Raw genomic sequence first — 22,063 nt, forward strand, 5'->3', positions numbered from 1 at the left:
TTACAAATTTTAGAATTAAATGTTGTATTTCTTAAACTGTGTACTTTGTCTTTAAGAGATATTGCAAACTGCAAAGGTGTTAGAAATGGAACGTATGGTTTTTCATAACGGTTTCTTTAAGCAATAACTAACCACTTACCTACCTTCAGTGCATAATATGTTTACGCCATTTTGTCCCAGACGAATTACAATAACGCATAAACAAGCTTCAAGGCTATGCTATGACTCTTTCAGTACACAATATACTGTGGTAACCCTAAGTAGATAAAGATGTTCAGACTGTAAGATGCCATCTTGAACCAAGTCAGGAAAATTTTATTTTTGCCAAGTTAAGGGAGGTCCTAAAATTAAGTAAAAGAAGTGTTACTTTTTCATTTATGTACTACAGTGACCCTAAAATGAAGACACCTAAGGTATAAATAGGTGTACTTTTAAATGTTAAGACAGAGGAGAGACTTGGAGACCGACGCTGCTCCATCTTAAAATGACAGAGAGGCTGACATGTTCAGGAGGGTATGTTAACCTATTAATATTTGCAAGCATTTAGTTTAATCGTATAAACTCTGCTATAATGGATTTTTTGTGTCTATATTTATATATAATAAATATCTAAAAGACAAAACTTTATTGCTTCCAAGAATCCTTATTTTATATTGTATTCTCAATTATTTATATATGTTAAATAGAGGATATCTTACACTAACTATATAAAATATGGCTAAGATATCTGTATGGTTAGCCCTACTAAGTTCTATGCTCTAAGACAGGGGTAGGCAACCTTCGGCTCTACAGATGTTGTGGACTACATCTCCCTTGATGCTTTGCCAGCAATATGGCTGTAAAAGCATTATGGGAGATGTAGTCCAAAACATCTGTAGAGCCGAAGGTTGCCTACCCCTGCTCTAAGACGTTATAGTGGTAAATAAGGAAACAAGCCGCGGTTACACTACTGCCGAGCAACATTTGACCCTCATATGTGGACATTTCTATTGATCTCTAGCTGCCTTATTTCTGAAGTGAATAAGTTAGTTTAGCTCTCCTTGGGGGTCCTCATAACTGCAGAAACCCCAAACATAGCGTTACATGTGTGTCCTACGGTGGCAATTAGCCTGACATTCAAAATAAGGTAGTTAAATTATGTCTGTTCATTTTTTTTCTTAATATTTTTTAAAGCCTACTTTAACACATTTGAGCAGGCATATGTTTAATGACACAAGCCTGTTGCCTTCAATGTGACTCACTACATTAGCCATACTAATTCAGCTTGCACCACATCTTATATATTGCATGTTTACTCTATTACATTGCACAGATTATGCATTCTTTCATTATTTTCAAGCACTAGCTAAACCCAGCCTGTATTAATCTGTTTAGATATTATAAAAATGTGGTAGTCTATTCCAATCAATGCGGATACCTTTATTTTGTTTTATCTTGTTATGACTCTTTATTCTGTACGTTGTGAATCAAATGCCATAATTAAAAAAAAAAGCTTGACAAAAAACCAAATGTAACTTGTGCTTTGGCGATTAGAGAAATTCTGATACCGTGCGTTTTCTGAATAGGATGGACATTCTGCTATTGTATAAATTTGCAAAGGACAGGAAACAAAACAAAAAAAAGTCTACACCAGTTTATTAGCAATAAATATTTTATTCCATGGAGTCCTCATTTCTTTAATATAAAAATGTATTTTCTTTTTTTTTTTTTTTTTTTTTTTTTTAAGTTTTACGTGATATTCTACACTCATTGCATTAAAATTCCATCTAGAACAACAGTTGGTTACAGTAATAGTAGGTATGACATTCTAAACACCCACACATCCCGGGTTATTCACCAACTGGGAGAGGTCAGCAATAGACCAGATAATTCAAATTGGAAAAAATATTTAAAAAATCGCAACTATTTTTGTTTAATGTTCCTGGTCATTTTACAACACATTGTGGTATAGTGAATAACCCTGCCTGATTATGTTTGTATTGAGTCCCCCCAACATATCCAGTGACAGCTCAGCTTCCATAATCCTAATGGCATAAACATGAGGAAGTTTAGTGGGGACATCAAATTCATAGTGACCTACACCCGAGTATTCCATGCCGACAGGTGGATCAACCATAATTACTGGGATTCCAGGTTACCTGCACTCGTATGGAGGACTTCTTAGCACCCGTAAAGGAACACTTTAAGCACCATAATTACTACAGCCTCCAGGAGGGACCCGATACTAGAAGTCAAGCTGTTTTAGCACGGTTTGACAAATTACATGAGTCCCACAGAGTAATCCAATCTGCTCTCTTTTGCAGTAGGAGAAGCTGTGTGTCACCGCATTTGGCAAAGCATGACTACAATCATCAACAGCTGAGCACTCTCCTGCATCGGTTCACTCTATAGAGCAATATGGCTTCTCCTGCAGGAGCAGACAGGATGCAGCACAGGCGCCTCTCCGGACCCAGGATAGTAGTTAAACTGTACTAAAAAGTTTTGACTTATTACTATAGGACAGCATCAGAGCACTCCTGGCACTAGAACCATGAGCTGTAATAATTATGCTGACTGAAGTGTACAATTAACTAGCGAGTTTACCATACCAGAGAAAACTAAAATTTAAAGAGGCGCCTAGAAATGGATTATAGCATCTGCTTCAAGCTTACACCTTCACAAGAAGTAGCAGCTTGGCAGATGCTGGTCCCTTTCAAAAGTGAAATCATAACCTGACCAAATACAATGCTTTTTATTCTCTTTTGGGTAGAATTCCTGCAAAGTTTACAGTTGCTAGAACTCCTATCATTCAACCACAGGGGGATTAATGGGACCTGCTTGCCATCAGCTGGACAGTCACAGTTTAGCTACCCTTAACATGAAGAAAATAGTATGATAAAACTTAGAAGTATAGAAAATCTCCCATTGACAAGCAGGAGCTGGAAGTACTATGAATAAATGACCAAGACTGAAACACTGCTCGGAATTGGAGTATAGCATACTAATTCTGCCTACAACAATATCAAAGCTGCAAAATGATTAGTTATTCAGTATTCTACTTGGTTTACCTATTATTGCCAGATACATTTTGTAAACACCATTATGAACACGATATGGTGGGGGATTTCTAGATTTGCAATCTGTCTAATTTAAAGAGGCACAAAAATAGAGACAACTTTAGCTGCTTAAATGGAAGCAAAAATGTATACTTTGCAGCCTGAAAAACTGATATATTTAGATCCATCAAATTTTACACTGAGGTTTATTCTGTAAACTTTAATGAATTAAAATCTAAATGAAAAAAAATAGTCAAAGATAGGTGATCTGAAAATATTATCTAATTCAGTTATACTGCAGCTCGACCATTTAATCCTAAATTTTGAAATTCGGATTTCAATTCACTACATTTGTAAATGCAGTGAATAAACCCCTTTTTTGTCTGTCTACTGTAAAAGTCTGGGGATATACAACACACAGAATGGTGCACTGAACACCCACAGCTTATCGTCACTGTTGTTGCAATAAGAGATCATCATTTTAAAAATCTGTTCCCTTTCAACTGCATGTAGAATCAAGCAGAGCCAATTATTATGGCAGGAATTCACAAGGGAATTGCAACTTAGGTCAAAATAGCTCAACCGTAAAAACGTTTGCCACCTTGACTATTTGGACTTAAATGGGATTATTCCCTACTAAAATCACAAGTCCCAGATTAGTGAGCAAGGATGGGTCTCTCACTTCAGGAAAAGTGAAGCATATCAGCACCCAGACAAGCCCGCATTCTTCAACATAAAGGATAAAAATGTCATGTATCCTAAAAGTACTTTCCATTTTACTCCAATTGTAATTCTTTATAACTTGTGCTTCTAAAAAAAGGAAGCAAAAAAAAGTTAAAAAAAAATGAAGAAATATAGGGGAAATGCAAACACTCTAAAAAGGAAAAATCCCTGTAATTTGGGACAGTGATAAAAGGAATATTGTTCTTTTGGACACACATTTAAGAAAATCTGCATATAATTTCATTGCATGCTTTGGAAGCACTGACTTTGCTCTATGCAGGAAAAGAGGGGGGGGGGGGGGGGGGAATATATCCCACAATATAAAAAGTTTTGGCAATCTAAGACAGCCTGCATTTAAATCCATACTAGTCATATGCTAATGTAAAAGGGGATTTAAAAACCACACAGTAGCCATTCACAAAGCAAAGCTAAAATAGACAGTCTATCTCAAGGTCAGTGTTTAAGCCATGGATGTGCTTCAATGGAAGATTTGCTCCGGTCGCCATAATCGTACAGTAATTCTTCTCCAGCTGTGATGTCCCGTGATGCAATCAATATGAGATGTGGTACATCTTTGATGTTGTGTAATTTTGTGTGACAGTTTCCGGTCTTGCTGTGGTTTACTAGCCTTCCTAAACGGCTACTTTCTTTTGTGGCATCAACACTGGGGGCACACAGAAAAAAAAAAAAAGAAAAAAAAAAAAAGTCTTTAGAATACAAATAGATTAATACAAACCATTTGAAGTGAAAGCTTATTCTGAAATGTAGAGTTGAAAGTGAGGCTATTGCCCGTTATTGCAAAGCCATTGAAAATTTTATGTAATAAAATTAAGCAAAGAACAACAAAAAAATTTAATGATGATAGTATACAAAAAGGTCAGAATAAAAATCCAATTATTCAAGTCATTTCTATGACAGTGACCTGAGCAAGTTGAGGAGCATGAATGTACATCCAAACATGGAGGAGTCAGAAAATACTAATTCTCAAAGGAACACAATAGTGTGAGGAATACAAGTGTGTATTCCTGACACTATAGGTGTAGAAACACTGTTTATTTGTCCAGCCCTCTTTGCCATCCATGAAAAAGTTTTTACTTTCCTTTTTCCCAAGCCACGCTGGTCTTGTCGCTACTGGCCCCACCCACACTGCCTCCTTGGCGGAGAGCATTCATTTTAAACTCAACCAATGCCATGCTTTGCCATAGGAAAGCTTTAGGAGGCTAATGCACATCAAAACACTGCGGTGCACCAATCAGCATCTCCTCCTAGAGATGCGTTGAATCAATACATCTCTATGAGAAACGCTCAGCACCTCCATGCAGACCGGAGACAAACATGACTCAGGAAGCTCTTCTAGTGGCTGTCTGAGTGACAGCCACTGGAGGTGTCCCTAGACAGTAATGTGAACACTGCCTTTGATCTGAAAAGGCAGTGTTTTCCATTAAAATGCCTGCAGGAACGTACTATACACAATAGAACAACAACATTAAGCTGTAGTTGCTCTGATGACTATAGTGTCCCTTTAAAAGGTTGCTTCAAGCACCATAGCCAATGCAGTGATTTGAAGTGGTAATGATGCCTGGAGTCTGTATGAACAGCGTTTCACTTTGTAGCTTGGCACAGAAGTTAACCCTTTCACTGCCAGATGTGTAACCCTCTGTGCAAGACTGACATCTGAATAGAGTGTGGATAGGAGTGTGACATCATACAAGGAGGATTGGGTTTGAGGACTTGGCAAGGGAGATATGAAAATTAAAGGTAATGTGTGCTTTTAAAGCTATGGCATGCACACAGAACATCAAGGGAAAACTAGGGATACTTACCAGTAGGTTTTATTCAGATACTGAAAATAGTACATATAGCAGCCAGTAGAGGAGTCCTGAGCGTAAACAGCTTCTCGTTTTTTAGCATCGGTTATCTCTATAAGGTCCCCGTGGTACTCTACCACGTACTCTCCACGCTGAAAGTCACGTGCTGCAATCACGCCTCTTCCCTTCCCACTAATGAAGTCAATCTGAAAAATACAAATGTAGTGCATTATGATACAGCATCATTGTTCCCCAATACTGTGCAAATATATGAACGTCGAAATCACGATATATTATGAAATATTAACTGCAGAATAACATTCGCAAGTTGTGACTATAGCAGATATTTTCCAGATCACCAAATGTTGCAATTCTATATTTAGGGAATACATCACTAGGAGGTCCTCTAAATAAGTGAATTGTGTGATAGGTGAGACAAATCCTCCATTATACTTCTTATTCCCACGCTGAACATGGCTCCCTTTAGGTGGAGCTGTTAATACACTACCAAATATCTACCAATAGAGTATAGTAAATTAACAGGGAATATAATCTGCTCTAAAGAATTAGAAAGTTCACAGAGTCACATTAATTCCACAATAAAAACTGATCAAGATCTACTGCAAAATACACAGAACAGTACTGATATTAGCAAATGGAAATCTCAGCTAAAACAGAGTGGTAAGGTGTGCCATCTACTGGCTATTTTCAATATGACAAGTTCATATCTTTTTCATTGACTAAAAGTATGCCAAATGCATTGAGATTTGTGCTGGGCTTATGCCATGGAAGGAAACCCTTGGTCTCTCCCACTAGATCCATCAATAGAGAATCTCTGTGTGAGCTTGATCATTCAGCTGCATTGTTCTCTATGAATTTAAAGGGCTATATGCAGTGCTGACTTTCAGAATTGTATGCAGCTCATCAAGAAGTATAGGGACACTAACAAAATAGCCCCAGCTGACACAGGGGAGCCATAAGCATCTATTGGTACCTAGGATTCCTGGTGTGAGCAGGGATTTAACCCTGCTCACACCAAATTTGCAGGACGTCATTACACTCAAGAGTGATTAAACCCTATTATATTTAGGACGTGTTATTGAATCCTTTTCATGCTGCCTTGCATGGAGAGTCAGAGGGCATGCATTATTTTTATTTATTGATGGGACATAAACACAACTGGGTGGAAGAAAGTAAACTCTGTGCGTTTAAAAATACATTAGACACACGTGTGCTCAGATTAACTGGTGGTAGTGCTGACAATTAGGGGTTAAAGGAACACTATAGTCACCTATATTACTTTAGCTAAATAAAGCAGTTTTATTATATAGATCATTCCCCTGCAATTTCACTGCTCAATTCACTGACATTTAGGAGTTAAATCACTTTGTTTCTGTTTATGCAGTCCTAGCCACACCTCCCCTGGCTATGATTGACAGATCCTGCATAAACAAAAAAAAAACTGGTTTCACTTTCAAACAGATGTTATTTACCTTAAATAATTGTATCTCAATCTCTAAATTGAACTTTAATCACATACAGGAGGTTCTTGCAGGATCTAGCAAGCTATTAACATAGCAGGGGATAAGAAAAGCTTAATTAACCCCTTAAGGACACATGACATGTGACATGTCATGATTCCTTTTTATTCCAGAAGTTTGTTCCTTAAGGGGTTAAACAGAACTTGCAATAAAGAAAGCCTAAATAGGGCTCTCTTTACAGGAAGTGTTTATGGAAGGCTGTGCAAGTCACATGCAGGGAGGTGTGACTAGGGTTCATAAACAAAAGGGATTTAACTCCTAAATGTCAGAGGATTGACCAGTGAGGCTGCAGGGGCTTTTTCTATCCACCAAAACAGCTTCATTAAGCTTAAGTTGTTCAGGTGACTATAGTGTCCCTTTAAATATTTATTAACCGCTTATTAATACAGGAATCCTAAATGAGTATGGTTTTGAGACATACCCTGGTCACCATATTATAGCTGTGATGAACCTAACCCTTCCATTTTCATTATGCTGCTCCATCTGTATTTGTTATAGATTTGTCACTTTTGAGCTTTTCCTAATCCCCTTGAAATTGGCAGATGTAGTTTCCAGGAACTGTACACGCGGAGAAGTGCCTAGGTGTAAGAACCTAGGATAATTATCTCCCTAGCTGCTCCCCCAACACACAGATGTACAATGCCCACATTATTGGAGGCATGATCAAATTTACTAGTTAGAAGTTCTGCCCATGGATAATGTGCCCCTAGCCTCACTATCTACTTCTTTCACTTTACCTTACCAGGACGAATATCTTTACGGTAATACACTCAAGGGAATTTGGTATGTTGTTATCTTACTTAGAATATGGATAACTACTGGAAGTTGGTACAGGTTTGCTTTGATTTGTAGTATTAATCTGTATCAACAAATAAACTACTGCATAGAGTGAAATTAACTACCTTCAACCCGTCTTCTTTCCCGGTTCGGATTAATTCATCTATTCTCTTCTTTTCTTCAATCTAGAAGAAATAATAAAATGTGATTAACAAGTAATTGTATTTTAATATGAAGTCAAAAACTGCTAAAAACATGCATGTACCTCTAGTTCACTTTTACTTTTCCTGCAGCTCCTCCGGATCGGAAAATAATCAGTGACCTTTCTGTTGGGAGAATTCTTAGCTGGAACTCTAGGAAATAAAGAATCTGTCAGATCATAGAGAGTGAAGAGAATGATTTCACAAGACATTATGTTTAAACCACAGCTTGCCATTTGTCAGGCAACCACTGTAACTTGCCATCACAGTGACTGCATGACCAGGGACAACATTAACTGGCATTATGAAATAGCCTGTTCTCCAGGTTTGTGGTCAGAGCTACAATGCAATGCAGGGACTGCTCAGCAATATAAACCATTATGAAACGCATGAGTGGTTTAACTCCACACAAAAGAAGTGGTAGGAGAAATAAAAAAAATAAAAATGTAAAATCCATTTTTTTTTTTTTTTTTTTTACATTCAACTATAGTTTTATATTCTGTATAAATCTCTGCTTCACAAAACATGTTTAAAAATCCACTTTTTTTTTTTTAAACTCCAGCTGACCGTTTTCCTGCATTGTAGTTCTTTAGTTGTTTAACAGATTTATCTGCCAGAGTTAAAGCTTTGGCAAGCATTATGCTCTTTAAACAAACAAGTTAACAGTTTCACCACTCACTTCCTCCTGCTAGGTTTTGCTTTGACTTTCTTCTGCGGTTCGGGCTTTTGATCAGCAGGTGGCCTAACCAATTTTTCAGGAGTGTCTGGTCCAGGGAGATCTTGTTTTGGTACAGAAAACGTTTCCAAAGTATTACAGTCGGTATCCTTAGGTTCCCTTGACTTCACCACCGGTTCTGTTATTGTAACAATTTTCCTTTTATCAACTAAAATAGACATTTAAAGTATCATTTCCAGATAAAAAGACAAATGCATTAAAATTTCCAACTGATGTATAAATACAAAATGATTGTGCTGTGAATATGGGAAAATAGGGTCAGAATGTCAAAGTGACACGGTCACTTTTGTGGCCTTTGCATTTTTGGCAAATCTGTTTATGTGAAAGATGTCAAGTATAGAGCAGTTCGGGAGATATACTTTAAAAGGACCACTAAATCTCAATGTAAAACATTGCCATTAGGTAAACAAGTGGAAAAGTCTACAAGAAAGTTTTAAAAAGGACCACTATAGGCACCCAGACCACTTCAGCTCAATGAAATGGTCTGGGTGCCAGGTCCCCTTAGTTTTAAGCCTGCAGCTGAAAACATAGTTTCAGAGAAACTGCTATGTTTACATTGCCGGGTTAATCCAGCCTCTAGAGGCCGGGGGTGGGGGAGGTTTATCAAAGAGCCTATAGTGCCAGGAAAACGGGGTTGTTTTCCTGGCACTATAGGTTCCCTTTAAGCACGCTTCTAGAGGCTATCATCCTGATAGCTCCCAGAGGCACTTCCATATTCATAACAGAAAACTTGGTTCTTCAATCAAATCCTGCATATAGCAGAATTTGATTGGAGTAGCACTTTGTTTTGCAGTGCTTGCGTTCTACAACCCACTGCTTTTCTATAAACTTGGATGCCGATATCGACAGACCTAGAGGCTGCAGCGGAGCAGTCTTGGCACTGAAAAGAAGGCAAGTTTAACAGATGAAGTCTTCAATTTTACTGAGCAAAGGTGGGTGGACAGTGATCACATTAATATTAGGTAACCTACAGTCCCGAAATACCCATTCTTAGATTCGGGAATATAGGTTCCCTTTCAGCCAGGGATAGGCAACCTTCAGAACTCTAGATATTCTGGAGTGCATCTACCATAATAATTCGCTCACAGCCATAATGCTGGCAAAGCATCAGGGGAGATTTAGTCCTCAATATGTGGAGTGCCTAAGGTTGCCTACCTCTGCTGTAAGCTCTCTTTCTCCCTGGCACAGCCGTAATTCTCCAACTCCTAGAACCTTCTACAAGAAGCCCACCCACCACCATGTTACTCATGCATGCAGAAGATTAGAAAATCTTAAGTCTATGGAGGATCCTGTGAAGTCTTCTATAGGAAATCTCACACAGGAAGATTGCATGTTTAGTTTAGTGTATGGTTTCATTTGTTGTATATTCTTTTCTTTTTACACCTCTCTTGCAATGTCATGCAAGACTTCAAGTACATTTTTTTAACTTGTACTTTACCAAATAGCTTTTGTCCATATTGTACAGAAATTTATCAGAATGACTTATGACAAAAAGTGTAAAAAAAAAATTAAAAAGGTTTGAATCTATACAATTTCACACTGGTGCAAATTAATCTTATCCCAACTGCTTTTCGTCAGCTACCAGGGGTATCAGTCAGCTGCTTGAATCAAAGCTTGTAGAAGAGTACACAACCGGGGATTATGGACGATCTCACTGCACGGGCAGGCAGAATCTATTGAAACCTCAACACTTTGTCCTTTTTGGATCATGCTGCACAAAATCTGTAGTTCTCTATAGCACATACAAATAGATTAAGGAATGGAGACACATACCTTCTGCTTTCTTGTGGGCCTCTGACTGTGTTTTTCCTGGACATTTGCCCTCATAGTTTATAAAGGAGTTTTCTTCTTGAAGCGGTGGGCGAAGGCTGGATGTTTTAGTAGGGCTCATATAAGAGTAGATTTTTGATTGCCCTATGAGCAACAGATCCTGCAGGTGGAACAAAGTATCCCATTGACATTAATATTTCAGTGAACTTTAACCAATGGGACTAGGGATTCATAACAGCAAATCAATGGGTAAGGAGAACCAAATTGGAAAACTTTGGCAAAAATGTACCAGTTTGAGGACATTTTAAATAATGGATTATTTTATATAAATAAGCTGTATATTATCTATTGTAATACACAAAATTAATGTAAAGCTATTAAAGAAAAAGCTAAATATTTGTGTGTGATTACCTTCCATTACACACAAAAAGCTATGAGACGTGCTCAATTGGTACTTAAAATGATTTCATGTCACAACTCTTGCTACATGGGATGGGGTCCCTTGTCAAAAGTTGAGATCACCATTGTTTTAGCACTACTGATATTAAATGCATATGCATTGGTTCTTTTAAAACAATTCTGCCAAGATGGTGTACAATTTTAGAGCGACAGAAAGCCATTGCAAACTCCCTGTGGCATGTAACAGAAAATCCTAAAAAGTGCTTTCAGGCAGATGTAACCATAACCAAAACTAGCTTGTTACCAGGAACTTTGGTGCAGTAAGGTATGTATTGCTGAAATATATACTCCAAATAAAGGCCAGTTAATCTCAGCCACTGAATCTGACCCATCAATTGTGTTTGTTACCCAGGCTTTAATTTACAAAATTGAAGGAATGCTTCATTTTATTCCAATTAAATTCACTTTACCACATAAACCCAGGGCTGCTACATAAATCTGCGTTTAAATTATACAATATCTACATGCAAGCAATACTATGGTAACAAATGGAAATTAAGAAAATTGCTCTTACTGAACTGCTGGGGGGGGAATAGAAATTAAACAAATTAAAAAAACCCCGCAAAAAAAATAAAATTGTACACACCAATGTCAATGAGAACACTCTGCTCTAGTTCTAATAACTTGTTATGAATTACATATTTTCAGCAACACACTCAAGTTCAAACACATGATTCAATAATTAATCTGCGCATTAATCATGTTCTAAAAATAAAAATGGTACTGGCGCTTTAGGACAATGCACAAATTACACAAAACCCTCAACACATCGCAGGAAGGGTTACAGACATGGACATTTAAAGGCTAAATGGATTTTTCAGTGCCTTTTTCTGATAAAATGTGGATTTTTTTTTTCTTACACTGGCACTTGACATGGCTTTTAACCCCTTAAGGACACATGCCATGTGTGACATGTCATGATTCCCTTTTATTCCAGAAGTTTGGTCCTTAAGGGGTTAAAGATATTATGAAAAACAAAACCATTCAGACACTTTCACATCCTGACAGATCACTAGTTCCTGTGCAACTGCACATTAACTTTATTTCAAAGGGGAACCAAGTATATCTGAATAGTGGCAAGAAAGCATGCATAATAAATATATTAATATGGTAGAATTCTAACTACATATGGAAAATAAAATGTCAATGTAGCCCCCCCCCCCCCAAACCACCACCACATGTGTTCTCTTAAAGCACCAGATCATAAACAAAACAGTAAAACCCCACTAAGATTGCCATTGTACTTTTAAAACCAATCGACCTTGAGAAAACCTAAATGGAAGTAGAGTGTTAAAGCTATAGCAGCCTAGTTATTAAAAGATTTAATTGGAAAAAAAAAAAGAAAAAATCGAAAAATGATCACACAGAATCCAGCACTGTTAGTACATAGGAAGAAGTACTTTCGGCAGCTGCCAAACCAAGCAAAGTAAATAGAGGAATAAATAAGCCACCGACCCCGTTCATTTTCGGATGGTTCTCATTGGTGCCCCCGGTCCGACAGGTTTCCGGTGCCTCCCCGCTTCTTCCGTCGCTGGGTTTGGACATTTTCTTGCCTAGGAGACAGACAGGTCGGGTTTGTATGGGTTACATGGAGTGGGAGAGGTTTTCAACGCATTGTGTCGGGAGCTGCAGGGCGAGGCGCCGCCATCTTTAAAGGGACTGAGAGCTCCGCTAAGCCAGCCCTCTCATCTAGTGAGGGACTCCAGCCAGCTCACTGCAAACCTCACCAATTCACATAGCATAGTGTGTAGAGAGCCAGACATCCTGTACAGAGGGAGTGCTCGCACAACAGAAAGTCCCATACAGAACCCGGATACATCTACTCACTATACCGAGCCGCCATGTGGCGGTGTGTGCCTAGAACTTCACCGCCCTCCCTAGCCTACAAGCTGGCACATATAAATAAATTAGATGTTTGAGAGTTCCTGGAGGCTTTCGGTGTTCAGATTCAAGCTGTGCTACTTTAGACCAACACGGGCAACTGGGATATTATACAGGGTTATCGACCAAAAGGGAGAATTTAAAATTTAAAGGGACACTGTAGTCATTAGAACCACTACAGCTCAATGTTGTGGTGTCTACAGCCTGTGCCTGCAGCTGCTGCCCAGTAACATTTTTAGTGGCAGCCACTAGAGGCACTTCCAAGTTTAGTGCATCTCTATGGGAGATGCAGATTGTAGCAGAGTGGTGTTTTGCTGTGTATGTACAATAGCCTCCCAGTATTTTCAATAAGAAAGCATTGGGGGGGGGCATTCTCAATGCTTTCCTATGGTCGTTCTGCACGCTGGATGCGAATTTCGCATCCAGAGTCACAGAAGCGCCTCTAGCAGCTGTCAGGAGGTTGGATTAACTCTGCAATGTAAACATTTTCTCTGAAACTGCTATGTTTACATCTGAAGGGATAAAACCTGGGGGACCTGGCACCCTGACCACTTGATTGAGCAGAAGTTGTCTGGGTGACTATAGTGTCCCTTTAAGGCCAGAGTAGCTGCCATAGTGAATATTTCCTATCAGACTATGCCCATGTGTCCCCAGAAAGAAAAATAAAAAAAAAAAAGCTTTTTTCCCTGGGGACACAGGCATAGTCACACAGGAAATATTCACTAGGTCAGCTACTCTAGCCTTAAAGGAACACTATCGCGTTAGGAATACAAACATGTTTTCCTAACACTAGTGTTAAACCAACTGTTTGTGTGTCTGACCCTCCTAGGTGAAGTTAAAAAAGGTTGTTTTACTTCACTTTTCTCCCTCCCAGTGCTGGTATCTATGTCTGCCTCCACAGCGGAAATCCGGAGATAATCAATATTGAGGATCTCAGCCAAATCAATGCTCTCATAGGAAATTATTGGTAAGCTATTGTACATGCACAGCAAAATGCCATGCTGCACATGCGCACACACACACTTTTTCTCCACATATTTAAAAGGAAACACTTTTTTGAAGTTACACTGTAGGTGTTCTATAGTGTCTGAAGTCCCTTGTCACTGCTCTTCTATTTAGTGTTAAGCTTTTGTTTTAATGCTAAGCAAAAGTCCCCAGCAACCCATCCCCTCTGTGCTCCTTGGGCTAACGAGGAAGTAGCAATGGGCAGCTGTGATTGGCTGAGTGCACCATTCACGACTGACCGCATTCATCCCATCACAATGCCCACTGCAGGTATGAATCAGTAGGGCTATAAGGAAGTATGTAATGTCTGCTTGGCAATACCTCCAGTGGGGCAAGACTATGGGAAGCCAGGAACTGCTCAAAATTTAACACGGAATGGAGGGACAGTGCCAGCCTCCAGGCACTATAACAAATTCAATTAGATGAAATGGTTATAGTGCCTACAGTGTCTGTTTAAGGAATTTCACTGCTGGTTACGGAATATTGGCACTATATAAATGCAGATAATAATACGACCACCTGTCAGGTGCCAAGATTTTAACTTTATAATCTCAGGAAATGAATGGGGGTGGGGGAAATTCCTAAAGTCACCTAACATGCACCATAACCACTACAGCCCACACATAGTTATGGTGATTAAAGTTTCCTAGCACCATCTCACAGTTAGTCAAACTAATATTGAACAGTGTGGCATTTCCTGAGTTCCCCAGCAGCCTTCACATCAGAGATCATTAACGTGGATGTCCCAACTTCTGCAATAATTGTGCAGAACACATTGGCTGAAAGGTGACCCTTATCCAATGGATTTAATCAAAATAATATACTTACTTATTGCAAGAGAGGAACCTCTTATTTAACTATACAGTAGTACCTCGGTTTACAAAACGCCTCTTAACAATTTGCGGTTTACAAATGAAAATAATGCCTCGGTTTACACTTTTTTTTCCCGCAATACAAAGCATGTTTCCCCAGGAAGCATTGCACCTGGGAGGTTCATAGCATTTCCCCTGTGCATGCTGGAGTCTGTGGGTAGCACGTGGCGTTGAGTGTGAAGGTTTTGGAGAGGCTTTTGCATTGAGTTTTGGAGCCATTCTGGTTTTTTTTTTGTGGTTTTGGGACTTTTTGGGTGCATTTCTCAAGCGGTGGAAAGGTAGGGAGCTGAGCTTTGTCATTTGCATGCCTTTTACTGTGTGTTCTGCATTGTGGGTTGCTTTCCATGCCAGCTCATTTTGACTTTTTTTGACCTCCAGAACGGATTAATTGGTTTTCAATGCATTCCTATGGGAAACCACGTTTCGGTTTACAAATTTTTCGCAATCAGAAACTTCCCGGAGAACGCATTGAATTTGTAAACCGGAGGTACCACTGTATTTTAGAGAAGAGGCACCCTGAGGACCCAGATAAATGTTAAACCTTTTGAAAATGGTTTGACTATTGTGGAATGATGCTAGGGGATTCCTGACACCATAACCACTACAATGGCTTACAGTGCTTATGGTGCCTTTTGCCAGGCACCACAACTAAAGGGACCCTCCAAATACAACAACGTATGTCTTTTGGTGGACATCTGCAGTTATATCAAAAGGTTTTCTATTTCTATAGGAAAAAACCAGGGCTGGCATGGAAGTATCAGTGACATTTGGGTGATGTCATGGTAAGTGGAAGAGGTTCACAACCCAGGGATTTGCTGCATACGAAGAACTTTCAGAAGACATTTGTAATGCATTAAATCTGAGATGTAAAAATAAATACTTGACACTGGTCTTGACGCCATTATTAACACAACTTGCCTTGCAATGTTCACAATACACTACGAGTGATGGAGTTTTCTCTAAGAGGAAGCACTGTTCATGTCCCATAAGCAGTACAGAATTGAGCTTTCATACAAGGTCACTTTTTAGCTTTTTGATAAAATTTTTGTAGGAACCATAAAACTGCATTTTCGATGTTAAATTGTAACTGAAATTCAAGCTCAATAGATATGCAGGGCGCCACAAATCTCTTACCAACCCTGGGGCTACAGCAGAACTCTCTGCCTGCAGCGAGACCAAACCAACCAGCGGCACAGCCACCAACAGGGGCCCCTACCACAGTGACACCGGCCGCCTCCCGACGGGCAGGAGCCCTCACAACAGCCAAGACCTGAAGAACCCAGGGACTAATATCTACCACCTCACAGCATTCATGTCTCACAGGCATGCATCCCGTGGCTCTCAGGACGGCTCTCTCCCTGATGATTGATGTTAGCAAATATACAGCATAAGAGCACTGCAACTACATTCCCCCGCCCACAGGGTTAAGGGGCATCACTCCACACAAGAGCACACAATCCAAAAGCCCACACCATAGAGCACATGCTCCCTGTACAACCCAATCTGCTGCACTGACCATAACACGCTTATAACACAATAAGCACACAGCCTATTTGCCTTTAGCAACGCCAGGCCCCCCAGGCCAAACCCGGCACATAGACCAGCGCTGTCTCCCACTACCCAAAATGAAAGTCCCTCAGTTCCTGGTCCAAATGCCATTCCTTGCTAGATATATTTGTTATGCTATACCATAAGTGTTGGATGATATGTATGAGTTGAATTTCCTCTGTAAGGTCTTTAATATGACCATGACTGGGAGTCAAAAGTCAATAAAAAAAAAAATAAAAAAAAACAATTATAAAACGCTAACTTTGGCCAGTGTTTGTGGCTACTAAAAAAAGACTGGACATACCCCATTTGCAATAGCTGGTGTTCTCTTTTTTTGCAAAATGGTATGCAATCATGGGGGTAATTTTCATTCCTGGGCTACCATACGCAACATAACCTATCTGGCAAATTTCAGTGTGAAAAAACGTCCTTGTATTTGACCCTGTAACTTTCAAAACCCACTATAAAACCTGTACATGAGTTATACTTTGGAGACTTCACTGAACGCAAATAGTTTTTCAAGACAGTAAAACGTATCACAACATCAGTGAAAGTGCCATTTGTGTGTGAAAAATGCAAAAAAAAGTCACTTTCACAGACTATCATCGCTGTGATAGTGTTTCAAAACCGTAAAACCTAATATTTGTGTTCAGCAAAGTCTACCATGTAAAACGGTACCCCCATGTACAGGTTTTATTGTGTCTTGGAAAGTTACAGGATTAAACACAGTGCTAGCAAATTAAATTATCTGAACAGTATATTATAGTATATTCTGCTATAGTGTAGGGCACATAGTATATTCTGCTATAGTGTAGGGCACATAGTATATTCTGCTATAGTGTAGGGCACATAGTATATTCTGCTATAGTGTAGGGCACATAGTATATTCTGCTATAGTGTAGGGCACATAGTATATTCTGCTATAGTGTAGGGCACATAGTATATTCTGCTATAGTGTAGGGCACATAGTATATTCTGCTATAGTGTAGGGCACATAGTATATTCTGCTATAGTGTAGGGCACATAGTATATTCTGCTATAGTGTAGGGCACATAGTATATTCTGCTATAGTGTAGGGCACATAGTATATTCTGCTATAGTGTAGGGCACATAGTATATTCTGCTATAGTGTAGGGCACATAGTATATTCTGCTATAGTGTAGGGCACATAGTATATTCTGCTATAGTGTAGGGCACATAGTATATTCTGCTATAGTGTAGGGCACATAGTATATTCTGCTATAGTGTAGGGCACATAGTATATTCTGCTATAGTGTAGGGCACATAGTATATTCTGCTATAGTGTAGGGCACATAGTATATTCTGCTATAGTGTAGGGCACATAGTATATTCTGCTATAGTGTAGGGCACATAGTATATTCTGCTATAGTGTAGGGCACATAGTATATTCTGCTATAGTGTAGGGCACATAGTATATTCTGCTATAGTGTAGGGCACATAGTATATTCTGCTATAGTGTAGGGCACATAGTATATTCTGCTATAGTGTAGGGCACATAGTATATTCTGCTATAGTGTAGGGCACATAGTATATTCTGCTATAGTGTAGGGCACATAGTATATTCTGCTATAGTGTAGGGCACATAGTATATTCTGCTATAGTGTAGGGCACATAGTATATTCTGCTATAGTGTAGGGCACATAGTATATTCTGCTATAGTGTAGGGCACATAGTATATTCTGCTATAGTGTAGGGCACATAGTATATTCTGCTATAGTGTAGGGCACATAGTATATTCTGCTATAGTGTAGGGCACATAGTATATTCTGCTATAGTGTAGGGCACATAGTATATTCTGCTATAGTGTAGGGCACATAGTATATTCTGCTATAGTGTAGGGCACATAGTATATTCTGCTATAGTGTAGGGCACATAGTATATTCTGCTATAGTGTAGGGCACATAGTATATTCTGCTATAGTGTAGGGCACATAGTATATTCTGCTATAGTGTAGGGCACATAGTATATTCTGCTATAGTGTAGGGCACATAGTATATTCTGCTATAGTGTAGGGCACATAGTATATTCTGCTATAGTGTAGGGCACATAGTATATTCTGCTATAGTGTAGGGCACATAGTATATTCTGCTATAGTGTAGGGCACATAGTATATTCTGCTATAGTGTAGGGCACATAGTATATTCTGCTATAGTGTAGGGCACATAGTATATTCTGCTATAGTGTAGGGCACATAGTATATTCTGCTATAGTGTAGGGCACATAGTATATTCTGCTATAGTGTAGGGCACATAGTATATTCTGCTATAGTGTAGGGCACATAGTATATTCTGCTATAGTGTAGGGCACATAGTATATTCTGCTATAGTGTAGGGCACATAGTATATTCTGCTATAGTGTAGGGCACATAGTATATTCTGCTATAGTGTAGGGCACATAGTATATTCTGCTATAGTGTAGGGCACATAGTATATTCTGCTATAGTGTAGGGCACATAGTATATTCTGCTATAGTGTAGGACACATAGTATATTCTGCTATAGTGTAGGACACATAGTATATTCTGCTATATTGTAGGACACATAGTATATTCTGCTATAGTGTAGGACACATAGTATATTCTGCTATATTGTAGGACACAGTATATTCTGCTATATTGTAGGACAGTATATTCTGCTATATTGTAGGACACATAGTATATTCTGCTATATTGTAGGACACATAGTATATTCTGCTATATTGTAGGACACATAGTATATTCTGCTATATTGTAGGACACATAGTATATTCTGCTATATTGTAGGACACACAGTATATTCTGCTATATTGTAGGACACACAGTATATTCTGCTATATTGTAGGACACACAGTATATTCTGCTATATTGTAGGACACACAGTATATTCTGCTATATTGTAGGACACACAGTATATTCTGCTATATTGTAGGACACACAGTATATTCTGCTATATTGTAGGACACACAGTATATTCTGCTATATTGTAGGACACAGTATATTCTGCTATATCGTAGGACACACAGTATATTCTGCTATATTGTAGGACACACAGTATATTCTGCTATATTGTAGGACACACAGTATATTCTGCTATATTGTAGGACACACAGTATATTCTGCTATATTGTAGGACACACAGTATATTCTGCTATATTGTAGGACACACAGTATATTCTGCTATATTGTAGGACACACAGTATATTCTGCTATATTGTAGGACACACAGTATATTCTGCTATATTGTAGGACACATAGTATATTATGCTATACTGTAGGACCCTCCACACACACGGTATATTATAGTATATTGTAGGACACTCCACACACACACTGTATATTATAGTATATTGTAGGACACTCCACACACACACGGTATATTATAGTATATTTTAGGACACTCCACACACACACAGTATATTATACTATATTTTAGGACACTCCACACACACACAGTATATTATACTATATTTTAGGGCACTCCACACACACACACAGTATATTATACTATATTTTAGGACACTCCACACACAGTATATTATACTATATTTTAGGACACTCCGCACACACAGTATATTATACTATATTTTAGGACACTCCACACACACACACAGTAGATTATACTATATTTTAGGACACTCCCCACACACAGTAGATTATACTATATTTTAGGACACTCCCCACACACAGTATATTATACTATATTTTAGGACACTCCACACACACACACAGTATATTATACTATATTTTAGGACACTCCACACACACAGTATATTATACTATATTTTAGGACACTCCACACACACAGTATATTATACTATATTTTAGGACACTCCACACACACAGTATATTATACTATATTTTAGGACACTCCACACACACAGTATATTATACTATATTTTAGGACACTCCACACACACACACACACACACACACACAGTATATTATACTATATTTTAGGACACTCCACACACACAGTATATTATACTATATTTTAGGACACTCCCCACACAGTATATTATACTATATTTTAGGACACTCCCCACACACAGTAGATTATACTATATTTTAGGACACTCCCCACACACAGTAGATTATACTATATTTTAGGACACTCCCCACACACAGTAGATTATACTATATTTTAGGACACTCCGCACACACAGTATATTATACTATATTTTAGGACACTCCACACACACACACAGTAGATTATACTATATTTTAGGACACTCCCCACACACAGTAGATTATACTATATTTTAGGACACTCCCCACACACAGTATATTATACTATATTTTAGGACACTCCACACACACACACACAGTATATTATACTATATTTTAGGACACTCCACACACACAGTATATTATACTATATTTTAGGACACTCCACACACACAGTATATTATACTATATTTTAGGACACTCCACACACACAGTATATTATACTATATTTTAGGACACTCCACACACACACACACACACACACACACACACACACTATATTATACTATATTTTAGGACACTCCCCACACAGTATATTATACTATATTTTAGGACACTCCCCACACACAGTAGATTATACTATATTTTAGGACACTCCCCACACACAGTAGATTATACTATATTTTAGGACACTCCCCACACACAGTAGATTATACTATATTTTAGGACACTCCCCACACACAGTAGATTATACTATATTTTAGGACACTCCCCACACACAGTAGATTATACTATATTTTAGGACACTCCCCACACACAGTAGATTATACTATATTTTAGGACACTCCCCACACACACACACAGTATATTATACTATATTTTAGGACACTCCCCACACACACACACAGTATATTATACTATATTTTAGGACACTCCCCACACACAGTAGATTATACTATATTTTAGGACACTCCCCACACACAGTAGATTATACTATATTTTAGGACACTCCCCACACACAGTATATTATACTATATTTTAGGACACTCCCCACACACAGTATATTATACTATATTTTAGGACACTCCCCACACACAGTAGATTATACTATATTTTAGGACACTCCCCACACACAGTAGATTATACTATATTTTAGGACACTCCCCACACACAGTAGATTATACTATATTTTAGGACACTCCCCACACACAGTAGATTATACTATATTTTAGGACACTCCACACACACACACAGTATATTATACTATATTTTAGGACACTCCACACACACACACACAGTATATTATACTATATTTTAGGACACTCCACACACACACACAGTATATTATACTATATTGTAGGACACTCCACACACACAGTATATTATACTATATTGTAGGACACTCCACACACACACACAGTATATTATACTATATTGTAGGACACTCCACACACACACACAGTATATTATACTATATTTTAGGACACTCCCCACACACAGTAGATTATACTATATTTTAGGACACTCCCCACACACAGTAGATTATACTATATTTTAGGACACTCCCCACACACAGTATATTATACTATATTTTAGGACACTCCCCACACACAGTAGATTATACTATATTTTAGGACACTCCCCACACACAGTAGATTATACTATATTTTAGGACACTCCCCACACACAGTAGATTATACTATATTTTAGGACACAACCCACACACAGTAGATTATACTATATTTTAGGACACTCCCCACACACAG

The 22,063-nt window shown here is 38.4% G+C and overlaps 1 protein-coding gene across 2 annotated transcripts in view; it reads right to left on the bottom strand.

Moving 5' to 3' along the window:
• Window positions 1–1,633: 1,633 nt before the first annotated feature.
• Window positions 1,634–22,063, bottom strand: part of KMT5A (lysine methyltransferase 5A) — a 30,660-nt gene continuing 10,230 nt past the window's right edge. Inside the window, exons 2-8 of one of the 2 annotated variants that reach the window (XM_063454304.1) lie at window positions 12,505–12,602; window positions 10,594–10,750; window positions 8,764–8,938; window positions 8,150–8,237; window positions 8,010–8,069; window positions 5,582–5,772; window positions 1,634–4,422 (exon numbers count right to left, since the gene is read on the bottom strand). In XM_063454304.1, the coding sequence (XP_063310374.1) occupies window positions 4,212–4,422; window positions 5,582–5,772; window positions 8,010–8,069; window positions 8,150–8,237; window positions 8,764–8,938; window positions 10,594–10,750; window positions 12,505–12,602 (980 nt within the window). In that variant the 3' untranslated portion in view covers window positions 1,634–4,211. Of the gene's footprint in view, window positions 4,423–5,581; window positions 5,773–8,009; window positions 8,070–8,149; window positions 8,238–8,763; window positions 8,969–10,593; window positions 10,751–12,504; window positions 12,603–22,063 lie in introns of both variants that reach the window. The other variant, XM_063454303.1, reaches the window with a different exon arrangement.

This window comes from Pelobates fuscus, chromosome 5, assembly GCF_036172605.1.
Source record: "Pelobates fuscus isolate aPelFus1 chromosome 5, aPelFus1.pri, whole genome shotgun sequence".
NCBI lineage: Eukaryota > Metazoa > Chordata > Amphibia > Anura > Pelobatidae > Pelobates > Pelobates fuscus.